This window comes from Zootoca vivipara, chromosome 10, assembly GCF_963506605.1.
Source record: "Zootoca vivipara chromosome 10, rZooViv1.1, whole genome shotgun sequence".
Classification (NCBI taxonomy): Eukaryota; Metazoa; Chordata; class Lepidosauria; order Squamata; family Lacertidae; genus Zootoca; species Zootoca vivipara.
The window spans coordinates 66,188,695-66,205,081 of record NC_083285.1 but is presented as its reverse complement, the minus strand read 5'-3'; the positions used below and the strand labels follow the sequence as shown (position 1 = coordinate 66,205,081).

At 46.7% G+C, this 16,387-nt stretch overlaps 1 protein-coding gene across 1 annotated transcript in view; it reads left to right on the top strand.

The window, feature by feature from the left end:
• CHCHD3 (coiled-coil-helix-coiled-coil-helix domain containing 3) overlaps nucleotides 1-15,177 on the top strand; it is a 205,755-nt gene extending 190,578 nt beyond the window's left edge. Inside the window, exons 7-8 of the mRNA XM_035127990.2 lie at nucleotides 993-1,128; nucleotides 14,489-15,177. Coding sequence (XP_034983881.1) covers nucleotides 993-1,128; nucleotides 14,489-14,512 — 160 coding nt within the window. The 3' untranslated portion in view covers nucleotides 14,513-15,177. The remainder of the gene's footprint in view (nucleotides 1-992; nucleotides 1,129-14,488) is intronic.
• Nucleotides 15,178-16,387: the final 1,210 nt, after the last annotated feature.

Genomic DNA, 16,387 nt, shown 5'->3' with positions numbered 1-16,387 from the left:
AAACTGAGGATCTGGCCCATGGGGAACTTTCAGTTCCCATTTCTGCTATAGTGAGAACAACAGGAAGAAAGGTTGATACCTAATGCCGTAGGATTGCGTAGCATCTATGCAGCTGGACAGCGCAGACATTGGCCAGTAAATTGCCAGCTATTTCTATGTAAATCTGCATCAGCGTAATTTCTAAAAGATGATAATGATGGGAGACCTTTGGAGAGAGGCAATTCAGGTAACCCAAACCACGAGTGACTACATAATTCCTGCGAATCTAGTAAATGTCGAGGTAGGTTCCTAAGACGGATTGTAAGGAGGGAAGGTACTGAGTTAATCTTGGTTCTGTCAACATTGAAAACGCTGGTTGTAAATCTGTTGTAGAAAGACTGGCTGGGCGAACTGTGGAAACCAGCTGAACTGCCAAAACGTATTGTGTTTTCATGGATTAGGGAAGGCTGGCAATATACACTGAGTACTTGAGAAATCTTGGTTCGCATTCATTAATTCTTGGGAGAAGAAATGCTCTGTGATTGCGCTGTGTCCACTGTTTTCTTTTAATGTTGCATGTGTTACTTCCTTGAGCTATACCAGTCTTGGGACCTTGGGGTGAAGGGAATGAATGAATGAATGTTTCTTTTGGACATTGTATGAAACTAGCTTTGGAAATAAGTCCATATATGTTGCTAGCCCATCCCAAAAATGTACTAGCCCACACGAAGCTAACAGTCTCATCTGATTTCCAAGAGTACCCTTACGATATCTTCTGATATCAAGCAACAGGGGAGGGTTCAGGGCATGAGGATGGCAATTTATTGAAACAGAGTGCTGGACTGGATGAATCTTGATCATATAATTAAGAAAACAAATAACCTGCTTTCTGCCAGTGACATATTCTATATAATAATACATTGTTTCATATAAATTAGTGTAAATTGGTGTGAAAGCTGCTATTCAACACCTATCATCTTCTTCTTCCTCCTCCATCTATCTCTCCATTGCAGGCGTTACGAGTCTCGCCCTGTGTGTGCTGACTTACAGAGCAAAATCTTCCAGTGCTACCAGGAAAACTCCCACCAGACACTGAGCTGCTCAGTTCTGGCCAGCGAGTACTTGAAGTGTGTCAACCATGCCAAGCAGGTGAGTCCCAAAAAGCAGATGAGAGGGGGGGCAGGGAAACGGTGGTACCTCGGTGGAGCTCCCTCTGGGCCAGCGGTCGGCAAGGTTTACCTTGCCTGGGCCAGTTCACTCCAGTGGAGATCCCTCTGTGGATTGGATTGCGCACGCACATGAGCGCGCACCCGCGATTTCTGGCATCTGTGCATGTGCAGATGCGATTTCCAACACTGCGGAAGTGAGTCCCTGCGCTGGTTTAGTGCAGCGCATGGGGGCTTGCTAAGCGGGCGGCTCAGGGGCCGGTTAAACAACCTCCATGGGCTGCTTGTGGCCCATGGGCCTTAGGTTGCCTACCCCTGCTCTGGGCCTTCTGGGGCAGTTTCCTGCCTTAGACCATTTTGCAAGGTCATTGTCATTCTCTGCACTTCTTTTTCATTATTTTACGGTGTGGTCTAGGGATCCGGCCGATTCTGTTCCATTTATTTCTACAGTATTGTTTAACACTTAGCATTGTGAACAATCTAATATTGGATTTCTCTCCCCCACCCCCCGGATTTGCTTTCAATTCATAGAGTCTCTTTGTAGTTCTCACCATACACCTTGCTTAAACTGACGGCGGGTGAGCTTAGCTGCAGTTGCTAGGGGTTGGGATCCATGTCTGCATTTGAAATGCATTTAAATCCTCCCCCTCCTTTCGCTGCTTCTAGCCGGCCTTGAATTACGCTGCTGCAAGTATAGATTCTTCACATTTTGTCAAATCCATACAGCATCACTTGGCACCCTCCTTGCTAGATATAACCTCCTTCCTTGCCCCAATAAGGAATTGATGCTTTTGAATTATGGTGCTGGAGGAGACTCTTGAGAGTCCCATGGACTGCAAGAAGATCAAACCTCTCCATTCTGAAGGAGATCAGCCCTGAGTGCTCACTGGAAGGACAGATCCTGAAGCTGAGACTCCAATACTTTGGCCACCTCATGAGAAGAGAAGACTCCTCGGAAAAGACCCTGATGTTGGGAAAGATTGAGGGCACAAGGAGAAGGGGACGACAGAGGACGAGATGGTTGGACAGTGTTCTCGAAGCTACGAACATGAGTTTGACCAAACTGCGGGAGGCAGTGCAAGACAGGAGTGCCTGGCGTGCTCTGGTCCATGGGGTCACGAAGAGTCAGACATGACTAAACAACAACAACCTATTTTTGAATGTTCTTGGGCTTTTCCAGCCTTGTGTGTGCTTTCCCTGTTCCAGCTAAGCTAAGGGCAAACCCTTCAACGATGAACCAGAAGTTTGGGGAACAAAAGATCGATAGAATTTCTTCTTGGATCTTTGCATGGCAGCACCCTGAATATTGGGTTGTATCCAACGGCGGACAGAGCGCTCTTCGATACAGTGGAAGCTTCTTTCAGAGGAATGGGTAGAGAGACTGTTTCTCCAGGTTCCCCATCCGCCTCTGCTGTCTTCTGTGCTGTCTCCCACTTCATCCCAAACCTCTTTAATAGATCTCGGAGGAGGTAGAAGCCTCTGCTGGATCAAAGTTCATTCCATCAGTGGAAAGACACCACCAATGCAATTCTGGGATGCATCAATAGGAGTATAGCATCTAGATCTAGGGAAGTAATAGTACCACTGTATTCTGCTCTGGTCAGACCTCACCTGGAGAACTGTGTCCAGTTCTGGGCACCACAGTTCAAGAAGGATACAAGCTGGAACGTGTCCAGAGGAGGGCAACCAAAATGGTCAAAGGCCTGGAAATGATGCCTTATGAGGAACGGCTTAGGGAGCTGGGTATGTTTAGCCTGGAGAAGAGAAGGTTAAGGGGTGATATGATAGCCATGTTCAAATATATGAAAGGATGTCATATAGAGGAGGGAGAAAGATTGTTTTCTGCTGCTCCAGAGAAGCGGACACAGAGCAATGGATTCAAACTTCAAGAAAGAATATTCCACCTAAACATTAGGAAGAACTTCCTGACAGTAAGAGCTATTCGGCAGTGGAATTTGCTACCAAGGAGTGTGGCGGAGTCTCCTTCTTTGGAGGTCTTTAAGCAGAGGCTTGACAGCCATCTGTCAGGAATGCTTTGATGGTGTTTCCTGCTTGGCAGGGGGTTGGACTGGATGGCCCTTGTGGTCTCTTCCAACTCTATGATTCTATGATTCTAGGATACAACCCATTGTGCCTGCCACTTTTCCTGTCATTCTCCAAACACGGAGTCTGCTGTCACACACCCTGCCCACTTCCCCTCATGCCAAGGGGCTTGGTGGTGTAGCCTAGACCCGCTCAGTATTTCACCCACCAAGCTGAATTAAGCCAACCATCCATATACAGCTGTCTGCCAGGGGCTTAATAAACTGAGGCTGCAAAAACGGGGGGGGGCAGGTAGAAGTTGAGCACCTGAGGGGTCACCTGACACGCCTGGGCTTTGTTCCGGATGGTGCATTGGTTTAATCAGAGAAATGTCATTGTTGAAACATTTGTCAGAGATTTGAAATTTCTCATAGACTTTTTGCTTGAAAATAAAAGCAAATAATGATATTTGGATTTGAGGATTGGATATAATGTTTGTTTACAGAAAGTGGCTTTGTCGGGTGTCATATTGGATTGGGCTTTTGTCCAATATGTTTCTTTTGGATATTGTTTTTATATAGGGGACAGATGAAGAATTGGAAGCTTTTTACTTTCTGAATCTTATTTTTTCTTGCCTTTCTCTTTTTCCCCCTGCTCATTTTCTCTTTACTTCATTCTTTTTCTTTCTCTATTCTGCTCTCCCCTTTTTATGTTTTTATTGTATCTAGATCAAAGTCTTAGTTTGGATTTTTTTTTAAAAAAAAAGGGGGGGAATGATACTAAGTTTTTTATTTTTCTCTATAGACCTTAATAAATTGTATTTTTTTTTTAAGTGATAGTTCATTGCTAATTATGCTAACCATTTCCCCACATGCAATTGAAGTACTGACCAGGTCGCCTTCTAGAAGGAGGTGATGCGAGCACCTTGGCTTTTATCTGCAGTTTCGCTTGTGGCGGGCAGTTGGAGAACAATAATTAGAGGAAAGTGTCTCCCCCCCCCCTTTTTTTTTTCTTCTTCTTTTGGTAGCGTTGCTCTTACTCAGTTCCCATTTATTTCAGCAAAGCTCTGAACTTTTTGCTGGAATGCATCCAGCGGCTCGGCGGCGGACGTTGCCAGCAAAGGCAGTTGCACACATCCTCTTGGCTCGCTTCTGCTGGTGCTTTATAAATTATCCTCTTCTGCTCTTGTTATAATTCCATTTCCACGAAGTTGGCCCGCTCTCTTTTCAGAGAGCGTCCCCGGTGGACCGGCAGGGCCAGAAGCCGCGCTCTAGCTTGTATGGCTATCGTTTGCTTGCTTTGCATGTCTGCAAATCCAGGGACACGCCAGTTTATAATGGTTGTCAAGGCAGCTTGCCAAGTTTACTTTGTGGAGTCTCTCAAGAGAACGCAGTAAGCTGGCGTAGACCGTATGCATGGAACCGAGAGATGGAAAGGGCCAATTACGGCATCTTTATAGATACATGATTGTTGCCTATTCCCCGTTGCCTGCCCTGTGTGCTGCTCGCTCCCTCGCTGTCGTCTCCGAGTTTCACGCTTGTTCTTCCAGTATAGTAGCCCCTCACAGCACTCCTGCTATTCTGATTCAGCTGGTGACAGAGAGGGGAAGCAGCACGGAGTCCTCCTTTATTCTGTTATCTCCACTCAAGCCTACAAAGTCTGAGGTTGCTGGGGAAGAACGGAGGAAGCTTTATAATCCCGATACTCAAACCACCAACCACCGTTGCCCTGCTCAAAAGCAAATCTCGTTCATCTGGGTTCCACTGGTCCTCACTGTTCAAAATGACCTCAGTCTCCACTTCCACCCTCAAATTCTATGGGATACCTCAGCGTCTGTGTTGTGCAACTCAGATAAGAACCTAGAATTTCGGCTTTGCTTAATTCTCTTCACCATTTGGACAACCATCCTTTCACTATCCTGAGTTAACTTTCTGGTTTTACCCCTGGGTCCAGCATGCTGGCTTTCACGATGTACGAGCAATTCAGGTTTTTTTGAGAAATGGCCACATAAGAGGGCAACCAAAATGGTCAAGGGCCTGGAAACGATGCCTTATGAGGAACTGCTTAGGGAGCTGGGTATGTTTAGCCTGGAGAAGAGAAGGTTAAGGGGTGATACGATAGCCATGTTCAAATATATGAAAGGATGTCATATAGAGGAGAGAGAAAGGTTGTTTTCTGCTGCTCCAGAGAAGCTGACACGGAGCAATGGATTCAAACTACAAGAAAGAAGATTCCACCTCAACATTAGGAAGAACTTCCTGACAGTAAGAGCTGTTCGGCAGTGGAATTTGCTACCAAGGAGTGTGGTGGAGTCTCCTTCTTTGGAGGTCTTTAAGCAGAGGCTTGACAGGCATATGTCAAGAATGCTTTGATGGTGTTTCCTGCTTGGCAGGGGGTTGGACTGGATGGCCCTTGTGGTCTCTTCCAACTCTATGATTCTATGATTCTAACTCTCCTGCTGCAGAGGATTTGGATATCTTCCCTGTATGTCGTGCCTCTGTTTCCCCCCACCCCACAGCCACCAAACAGCAATTTGGTTTTGCTATAAAAATTCAAGTCTCCCCCCCACACCAAAGTCTATGACATCTGTATAACTATTGAGGCTGATGTGTGGCCTGCACTGTCTCCTTACACATCAAGGGTGAAGAACTGCATCTGTTTGGTGGGCCAGATAGTTATGTCCCCTACCCCTTGCAGGCCAAGTTTGACAGGTGGATGGGCCAAGTCACCTGACACCACAGTGCTACCTTTTTTGCCCTGCACTTTCAGGGCTTCTTTCAAAGCATTCCACACAAGACAGCGCTTTGAAAGGAGCTTAGGAAAACCCAGGCAGCCGGCTGACGGTTTGGTCTTAGGGAACCCCTTTCATATTGGCTTGCATACGGTGTTGCAGGCACTGCCGATCACCTGGTCGGCAGTGCCTGCAAACCCCCTTTTGGCTGAGCCAGGTTTTCATCCGCCCCCACACCTGGTGTCATATATATCAGGGGTGGCCAACTTCCAAGAAACTGCGATCTACTCACAGAGTTAAAAACTGGCAGTGATCTACCCCCTTTTGGGGGGTTCAGGTCAAAGTTGCTGAGCATTTTTTAGGAAGGAAAGCCCTGTTTTGGGGGGTTCACATAAAAGTTGTTGAACTTATTTAGGGAAGAGGAAAGCAACGTTGAGCTTTTTGTTTTTTTAGGAAGGAAACCCTGTTTTGGGTGGTTCAGGTCATTTTAGGGGTGCAGGGCAAAGATGTTGAGCTTTTATTAGGGGAGCCAAAGTTTTTTAGCTTCTTTGGGGGGGAGCCCACTGATCTACCGGTGATCTACCACAGACGTCCAGTGATCTACTGGTAGATCACGATCTACCTGTTGGACATGCCTGATATATATGATGCCAAACATAGGGTCCATGGGTGTGGCTTGGCTGAAACAGCGTTGCAGGCTAAATGGGGAGGCCTCGCAGGTCCAACAAGGCTTAAGCCCAGAGATTGCGCACCCAGTTCAGATAATGCACCACTGATGAGGTGCAATTGCCTACCTAATGCCTGAGCAAAGGCTCATTTTGTGCTTCATTCCCCCCCCCCCATGCCACAGAAGTCCTCCTGTAGACAGACAACGAAACGTTTTCCTTACTTGGCAACGATGCCCCAACAGTTCCAAAATCTGTCGCTGTTCTTACTTATTTTTTTAAAAAAATTGTTTTGTTAATAAATAACATAAACCAACGGAGAGAGAGCATAAAGAAATATCATTATTGCAGCATGTTGAAAGCAGCGTAAAGTTAGACATTACCGTCAAACTTTCCGAAACAGCAGGAATAGAAGGTGGAGTCGTGGCTGCCATTCGCATATTTGCTGAGCATCACATACTATCATGGCTGTGCCTTCTGCAGTGATGTATGTGACTTTAAGTGTGGAATCTTATTATGTGCACCTGAATCCTATTATCTGGGATACAGGTATTTTAGTGGTAACCTGTTCCCCTCCCATTCATTCATCTTGTGCAATTCCTCCTTTCCGGGTGGATGTCGTCACTGTGTGTAGCTTTCTAATAAACTATGACTGCAGTTTAGTAAAGAATGTTTTAGCAGCGTTGTTTCCTCATTGCCGAAGCCCAGGGTTTTCCCGGAGACATTACAAGCACCCCAGTACCACACTTCCTCCCTGATGCAGACAGTTGTTAAGTTTCGATGGCCTTCTAACTGTTTAGTGGGATTTCACTCCACTCTTATGAACCTGTTCTAGGATATGGATATACAGAACACAGCTTATGGTGCATGTTAAAGCAGGTGGTCCTGGATTCTCCCCAAGGAATCCTAGGCAAATTAGGAGGAGGCTGGGGGTCCCTAAGACAGTACCCTACCAAAATGGCGTTTCCTAGAGTCCTTTGAGAGCAGCAATAGCAGTTAAACTATGCTCATGTATGTTTGGATGTCCCCATATGGGAACAGAAAGCGCTTTTATCATGATTGAAAAGGGTTAGAGGTAGCTATATTTTTACACATACATCCCGAGGGATGATGTTTTTGTAGACTTCGTGGGCCGTAGGTGGGGGCGCAATTTCCCCCCCTTAAGCTGCTGGTGACTGAAGAGTCTAAACAAATAGTTGGCTTTGAAGCAGCTCCGAAAAAGGCTGTATGAGAACCAGACTGTGATTAACACAGACGGATGCATGTGAGGGGATAAATAAGCCGAGGAGAGGGAAATCAGGGGGCGAAGAAGTCAATCCGAAATCGGCTACCGAAGAAGAAGAACAGCAGCAACAAAAATTGCGTTTGGAAACTGGCTCAATAACGCCGAGAAGCAGACACAAGAGGGAATCTGAATTCCAGGTGGTGATGCTGCCGAAGACTCTTTTTGTGCTGCTCATAAATTGAATTTATTGACTCCTCTTTCCTTCCTGCCTCGATTGCAATCGGCTCGTCTTGTCATCTGCACACTCCGTATTTCGCACTCAGTAATCTCCCGACTCCATCTCTCCCTTAGAAAAACCTTGTGGAGCTGCTAATATTGAGGGCTTTGACACTTGGCTGTATCTCGAGTTAAATCTTTATCTGAAGTTCTCTCAAGGCAGTTTGATAAAGCGAAGCATATTATTGATATATTCCTCCCCTCCACCAGAGCAGGGTTCCGATTACGACAGTTGTTTATCGTGACCATGCTTATCAAGGCAAGGCAGTACCGGCCAACGGCAATCAGCGTTAATGCGCACTTACAGCAAGAGTGGGGGAAACATAGCAGTAAGCTTTTCTCCCTCTGTCATAACACTGGAACTCATGGGCATTCAATGATGCTGACTGTTGGATCAGAACAGATAACAGAAAGTGCTTCTCCATGCAGTGCTTAGTTAAACTGTGGAACTCACTGCCACATGTCTTTCTTCCGTGTTTCCCATAAGCATCCGGTTGGCCACTGTGAGAGCAGGTTGCTGGACTAGATAAGCCTGTGGTCTGAGTAGCCAGTTGGTCTTGTCCCATGCACTGTGCCAATTTCTTAAGCAACCAGATGCGGTCTTGCTCCTAGTGCAGGGGTCGGAAACCTAAGGCCTATGCGCCACAAGCAGCCCATGGGGGTCGTTTAACAGGCCTATGAGCTGCCCACTCGGCGAGTCCCCGTATGCTGCACTAATCCGGCGTAGCGCGGTGCGGGGACTTGCTTCCGCAGCGCCGAAAATCACATCTGCACAGACGCCGGAAATTGCAGGCGCGGGCGCAATCCGGCCCACGGAGGGATCTCCACTGGAGTGAACCAGCCTCAGGCGAGGGAAACCATGCCAACCCCTGTCCTAGTGCCTCTCCTCGCCACGACCACCTCCTACCAAAAAAAAATTAAATATTTCCCAGCGCAGGTTCATCAGCTTCGTTCTAGGAATAATATTGAGAGCTATTGGGGGGTGGGGGTGGGAATATATTTCCCTTCATCAGCCAAGCCCCTTGTGCTCAGAATTGTTTGTCTTGATTGTTGCTATCATATTGTCCTTTATCTAAGCAGCTAAAAAAGTACGCTGAGGAGGCACAGACGATTCTGCCTGAAAGTCCTGCGCCTGCTGTTCTGATTGAAGTCATTGCAGTGAATAATTTGGCGCACATGCGAGAGAGATTGTTTTTAACCAAGGGAAATGTCCAACAATTAGCAAGTTTTCTGAGCAATTAATCCAAAATGTTGCAGGTGTAGCTGCTGCTGCTTCAAAAACACAGAATGGAACCCCCTGCGTACCCAACTCAATCTTCTCTGTGTCATACAGGGCATCTCTTGCAGTGGAAATGTGGGGGTGGTTGTTTCCCCCCCCCAATCCTTACAGTAGGAATGGTGTTTTGTTTTTTAATCTGTCAGCAATCTGTGTGATGGGCAGCCACCTGTATTTTCCTGCCTCACCTGGCAGATTCCTAAAGAGAAGTAGCAGGGTTCTGCTTTTCAAGTTGTGGCATTTCTCACCCCACCCCCCACTTTGCCCCTGAAAGATATTATGTTAATTTATGCAGTGTTTAAATTTATGCAGTGTTTTAATGTTAAGAGCCTGGCTATGTGTTGCATTCATCACACGGAAAGTATCCAAGCGTAAGCCAGGCTTTAGCTGCTGAGATTTCCGAAGGTTGCCTGGAGGCAGGCAAAGAGAACTTATAGAGAGGGTTCTGGCCCCCTTTCTCCCTGCATAGCTCCTTGAGCGGCTAACTGTCTTTGGGGAGAGGAGTGGAGACATAGACAAGGAGGAAGACAAGAGGGAGAAAGATCAGCAAGGGCTCCTGTTTTCCTGCAAACCCCTATAGGTTACCCTGCCTGTCTCCAGGGAACTTCAGGTTTGTTAATAGTCAGAGCCCAGTTCAAGCTCTTCACACCATGAGGGTAACATGTAGCCAGGCTTTTCATAATAAGATTCTGTTGTGGAAGATGCCCTCCTGTTGCAAGGAAGAAGCCATCAAGGTTATATGAATGGGTGAAACAAGCGAACGTGGAATAAAATGCACACAAGCATTGTGTTGTTGTTTAGTCGTTTAGTTGTGTCCGACTCTTCGTGACCCCATAGACCAGAGCACGCCAGGCACTCCTGTCTTCCACTGCTTCCCGCAGTTTGGTCAAAGTCATGTTCATAGCTTCGGGAACACTGTCCAACCATCTCATCCTCTGTCGTCCCCTTCTCCTTGTGCCCCCAATCTTTCCCAACATCAGGGTCTTTTCCAGGGAGTCTTCTCTTCTCATGAGACGGCCAAAGTATTGGAGCCTCAGCTTCAGGATCTGTCCTTCCAGTGAGCACTCAGGGCTGATTTCCTTCAGAATGGATAGGTTTGATCTTCTTGCAGTCCATGGGACTCTCAAGAGTCTCCTCCAGCACCATAATTCAAAAGCATCCATTCTTCGGCGATCAGCCTTCTTCATGGTCCAGCTCTCACTTCCTTACATCGCTACCGGGAAAACCATAGCTTTAACTGTACAGACCTTTGTAGGCAAGGTGATGTCCCTGCTTTTTAAGATGCTGTCTAGGTTTGTCATTGCTTTTCTCCCAAGAAGCAGGCGTCTTTTAATTTCGTGACTGCTGTCACCATCTGCAGTGATCAAGGAGCCCAAGAAAGTAAAATCTCACAAGCATACACTCTGTATAAACCCCTGGACCCTGCAGCACTGTGCCATCACAGGTGGGAAGAAAATGCCTTGCAAGAACACCGGGAGGAAAAATATGCTGGGGCAAACTTTTCCCCTTTGTACCCCACTTCAGGAGCCTCCACAACACAATGGTAATGTGAGGAGGAGCCTTTGTTGTTGACATCCATCCGTTTTGAGAGGCAAAGGAGGGTGCCACCGGAGCACCAAAGTGACCTCCCTGGAGTGCAAGCCTGGCCAGTGTCTCTGGAGGTCTTGGGCTGCCCAGGAAACAAGATGATGTGGCTCTTGGCCTTGATGATGTGATGCAAAGGAAAGGAGGGCAATGTGTTTGGCACCAGCTTGGCTGCAGGAAGGAGGCGTACAAGGCGCCATCCAACCGTCTTGGGCACTCTCCTCTGGATCTCTATAGGGTTTGCTCCTTAGCCTTTTCTCCTCCCAAAGATATCCTGCAAGGAAGGCAGTGGAGGTTTAGGATCAGAGTTTCCTTCTCCTAGATGGGCTGCCGAACTGGGTTGACGAGCCCCGTCTGCCCCTCACTTCCCTCTACAGCAGCGGTGTCCAAACTTTTTCCCCAAAGAGGGCCAGATTTGATGATGTGAAGGGCCGTGGGGCCAACCAAAGTTGTGGACCTTTTTAGGATTGAAATTGTTGAACTTTTTAATGATTTTACCCCAAAGTTGTTGAACTTTTTTTTAGGATTGAAGTTGTTGAGGATTTTAGGAAATAAACTGCCACAGGGGCCGGATTAAACTGACTGGCGGGCTGGATTATGCCCCCAAAACGGACTTTGGACATGCCTGTTCTACAGCATGTTTGGTTTCATGTGCTCAATCTGCACACAGGGGCAGTCAGGAACTCACCAAGCTAAAAGATTGGGAAATGTGGCTCGGCTGCTGATTTTCATCACAGGTGCAAGCTGCTTTCGCGCAAAGTGTGTTTGCAAAGGGGACGTGTCTGGTCTCCGCACGTCGGCGCTCCCCCCTGTTCTGCTGGCAGTGCTGTTTCTCAAGATTGAGTGGCAGGTGTTGATTTTCATATAGATCGCAAAAAAAAGGTTGTTGGGATCATTGCAATATTGCTGCTGTTTGTTATTTGAAATAGCACCCTTAAGGCACATTGAGCTTTGCAGAATAAGCAGCAACAACGAAGGAAGGAAGGAAGGAAGGAAGGAAGGAAGGAAGGAAGGAAGGAAGGAAGGAAAGGTTCCTGCCCCAGGGAGCATACAGTCTACATTTCAACAAAAGGAGGGGAGCACCAAGTGTACCAAACGGAGGGGTGGGAGAAGGGGGGTAACGAGGGATGAATCTTGACATTTTAGACTTCATTGCAGTCAAGTATCAGTTTTGGGGGTGTCAGTTAAGCCAACAGCTTCACTGCAATAGTGGCTTTGTGGAGGGTTTGGAAGCGGGTAAGAATTAGGAGGCAACCGAAGGAGGTGGAGGGAGCCAAACTTGCCCAGGATTTTTCTACCAGACAGAGCCCAGTTGTGTTGCATGTGGCTGGAGCCCCAAGCCATGGCCATCTGCCTTCCCTCACTTAAAGAGGCAAAAAGTATGTTGCCTGTCTCCCCACCTGCAAGGTGACACATAGGCAGTTTGGTCTCCCAACCTCCTTACTTTGTATTCAGGATGCATAAAGGGTACTTCAAAAGGGTGGTGTTGGTGAGGGCTCTCTGAATGGGACCATGGCTTGCCTTCCTTTGCAGTCCTGTGGGCAAAGGAAGTGTCAGGCGTAGCTCTAGCGGCTTTATCCCAAACGTAGCAGAGTATCGCTGCACAACACGGAAACTTCCAGAGGTTTCAATGACTAGACGTCTGGACGCAGAATAACTATATACAGGATTTATTAAATAAAAGAAAAACGGTTTCTATATACAGGTAGGTAGCCATGTTGGTCTGAGTCGAAGCAAAATAAAAAAATTCCTTCAATAGCACCTTAAAGACCAACTAAGTTTTTATTTTGGTATGAGCTTTCGTGTGCTTGCACACTTCTTGACTGTATCCGAAGAAGTGTGCATGCACACTTCTTGACTGTATCCGAAGAAGTGTGCATGCACACGAAAGCTCATACCAAAATAAAAACTTAGTTGGTCTTTAAGGTGTTACTGAAGGATTTTTTTTATTTAGTTTCTATATACAAAGCAAAGCAAAATAAATCCTCTCTCTCTCTCTCTCTCTCTCTCTCTCTCTCTCTCTCTCACACACACACACACACACACACACACAACCATCTGATACAGCATGTCTCCTTCTAACTCTCACCTGCACCACCACACAGAACAAATGTGCTAGCATTCCTTAATAACAGAGTTCAGTGCTGACCTTCAACCAATGAGAGAGTAGTTGCTATGTCTCTGGCAGAACTTGGCTTTCTGCCCAGTCTTAATTGACTCCCAGAGTTATTAGTTTGAGAAGCAAGAGTCTGTTTCCCAGAGAACCAATTAAGAGAACCCTGAACACTTCTAGCTCACTTGTTTGAGCCACCTGCAGCTCTCTTGGTCTGCAGCCATCTCACCTGCAGCCTCCTGGTGGCATGCAGCTGGGCTCAGATTTTGTCGTGGGGGCAGGTGGAGTGGGGCTGCTGCTGTTGGGAGAATAATCGCCCTGCCTTTGGGGCGTGTCATTGGGTCAGATGATGTCCTGGCCCCTTTTTGGGGAGTTGAAGGGTGTAAATTTTTTAAATTTCATTTTTATAATATATATATATATATATAACAGAGAGAACAGTTTTAACAACAGATGGAAATTACCTGTGCCAGAGGCAGGGAAGGGAAGATATCCCAGAAAAAGGGGAACCTCGCCAGGTGAGAGCTAGTCTCTCTCTGTGGGACAAGTTGAGATTTACCTGTGAATGAGGACTTTGTATTCCCTCCTCCTCCTCCTCCTCCTCCTCCTCCTCCTCCTCCTCCTCCTCCTCCTTCTTCTTCTTCTTCTTCTTCTTCTTCTTCTTCTTCTTCTTCGCCATGTTCAAATATATAAAAGGATGTCATATAGAGGAGGGTGAAAGGTTGTTTTCTGCTGCTCCAGAGAAGCAGACACGGAGCAATGGATTCAAACTACAAGAAAGAAGATTCCACCTAAACATTAGGAAGAACTTCCTGACAGTAAGAGCTGTTCAACAGTGGAATTTGCTGCCAAGAAGTGTGGTGGAGTCTCCTTCTTTGGAGGTCTTTAAGCAGAGGCTTGACAGCTATATGTCAAGAATGCTTTGATGGTGTTTCTTGCTTGGCAGGGGGTTGGACTGGATGGCCCTTGTAGTCTCTTCCAACTCGATGATTTTATGATTCTTTCTTTGTTTTTGTTTAGTTTGTTTTTCAGTGTAATGTATTATGAAAGGTCTTATTAAATCACACACACACACACACACACACACACACACACACACACACCAAAAAAAGATGAAACTTGAAAGATGGAAAAACCAAGCTATAAAGTAGGCATGTTGAATGAGTACAGCTACACATGGGTTAAAATAACTAAAATAAAGCACATTTGCGTTATCTGATTATCAAATCTGCCAGGCTTGTGATGAGGGTCGTCTTCAAAGGATGGTTCCAATCCATATGTAACAATAAAGGAATGCCAAAGGAATGCCAAATCATATTAAAAGTGTCTGGAGGTTCTAGTCCTTGTCGAAATCTCAAATCAGCCCCCCTTAACCCTTCTGTTTTCAGGCGCACTGTTTCCCTTCACGGTGGGGTTGAAATTTCACCTTGCTGCTTTTCGTTCCCTTGCAGAGCCTGGCTGGCAGAGGAGGATAGAAGCCCCTCCGCGTCAAGTGTCAATCCATCAACTCCAGTTCCAGCAGCAGAATGGGGCGTTTTATTCGAGAGCAATCCAGCAGCCCATTTGCAGGGCAGGCGGAAGAGAGAGAGAGGGAGAATCTAGAAGGGCCAAATCAAGACCGTAGGATGCGGCAGCTCAATCAGCGTGGCCAAGACCTGAATCTCATTATGCTAGATATCACACATCAGAGGACAGCTTGTGAAACCCACTTGCTGGTGATTGCAGGAAGGCAAGGCAGAAACCTTCCACTGACCTTAGGAGGAGGCAGAATATTTTGTCCCAACACTGCCATTTTCTCTGCAGAACCTGCTTTTGCTGCCAGCCCTTCCCTGGGCTTGTGTTGGCCTCCTGCTGCTGCGTTCCTCAAAGAATTGTGTTTTTCCTTTGCATAATCATGAGAATGTGGGTTTAATTTATTGCCAAAATTGTGTCACTGGGAGGGTCATCTGTCTTTCCCCCCTCTGCTGGAATCATGTTTCTAAAACCTCCATTGCATGGGAGTTCATTGATTGCAAATTATAATTGTAATAAGGCATTTGATTACACGGTAACCGTAGCCTGTGATTGTGCTGTGCTGTCACCAAGTACTGACAATTATGTTCTCTCGACATCGATAATAAAACGCGCTTTGTGAAACGGAGGGTTGTCTCTCCCTGACGCCGTCTTGTTGCGGGGAGGGAAGCCTAGGTAGGTCGCAGGACCCATGGAAAGGAAAGGGAGCCCCCACTCATTTCACTGGGGCTCATTTGTCCCATGCGGGAGTCAGACGCAGGTCAGCAAGAAAGGAAGAAAATCTCTCATGCTGGGGAAGTTAACTGGAAAGGAAATACAATTCAGCCTCGTCGTCACAGCAACAATCCCTAGTAGGTTTTGTCCCTTTGGAGAAGTTGCCAGGACTGAAGGTCTTCCACCACCCTTAAGGCTCCTCTCCCAGATGTTTCCCAAGCAGTCTCGAACTGCGTCTGCGCACCACTGGCCTCTGTTCTGCTCCCCTCATTACTCTGTGAGTTCTTGGAGGCCAGCAGGAAGGGAGCTTGTCACAGCAGGAGAGGGAGACACGTAATTAAATCAAATATACATAAATAAAACTAAAAAGAAAAATAGAATATAAAAAAACAGAACAAAGAATAAAAAATAGAAAGATAGATAACATAGGGAGTTCAAGGCTTTTTTAAACAACTTCGGCTTGGCTTCTTATTTCATATCGCTTGACTTCCTGCTATCAATGAACGTACTTGTAAATCAATTTTTCCCCCAGATAACTGTATTCAAATGGTAAATCTTGGAGAGACAGCCTGACTGTCAGTGGGATTTAATCTACGCTAAGCCAGGTGGTGTTCTGGAAGCCTTCTTTTTCCATGTTTATGAGGGACTCCCTGGCTTCTTCGGCTATCTCTAGCCTGCTCCTCTACTTCAGCCTCGGAGCCTGAACTGCTTCCTTTCACAGGTTCCTCCTGCTCACTAAACCCTGTTGCCCCATCCAGCCTCTACTCTCAGTATTCTCCCTCTGAACTCTCCTCTGTGTCCCACCACCAATTTCCAGGCTCGGAGCCTCCCTCCTCTGAGGTTTCTCCAGGGGTTCACCCATTGGTGCCTCCCACCACTCCTCTCCGTACAGCCAGTCCCTGGCATCATGCTGAACAGCTGCTCTCCTTCGATTTCTCATCAGTCTCCTCTCCAAATTGTGAAGTTTAATTCTTTTAGCATTTCTACGCCCTAATGATGAATGTGTTTTCTTTGGAGTTGTGTAGCTTCGGGAAGGGCCTCGTTTCAGACTCCCGTGCCCATGCATTTGCGCACAGAGCAGCCAGCTCAAATAACGTATCTAAGTCATGGGTCGCCAACATGGT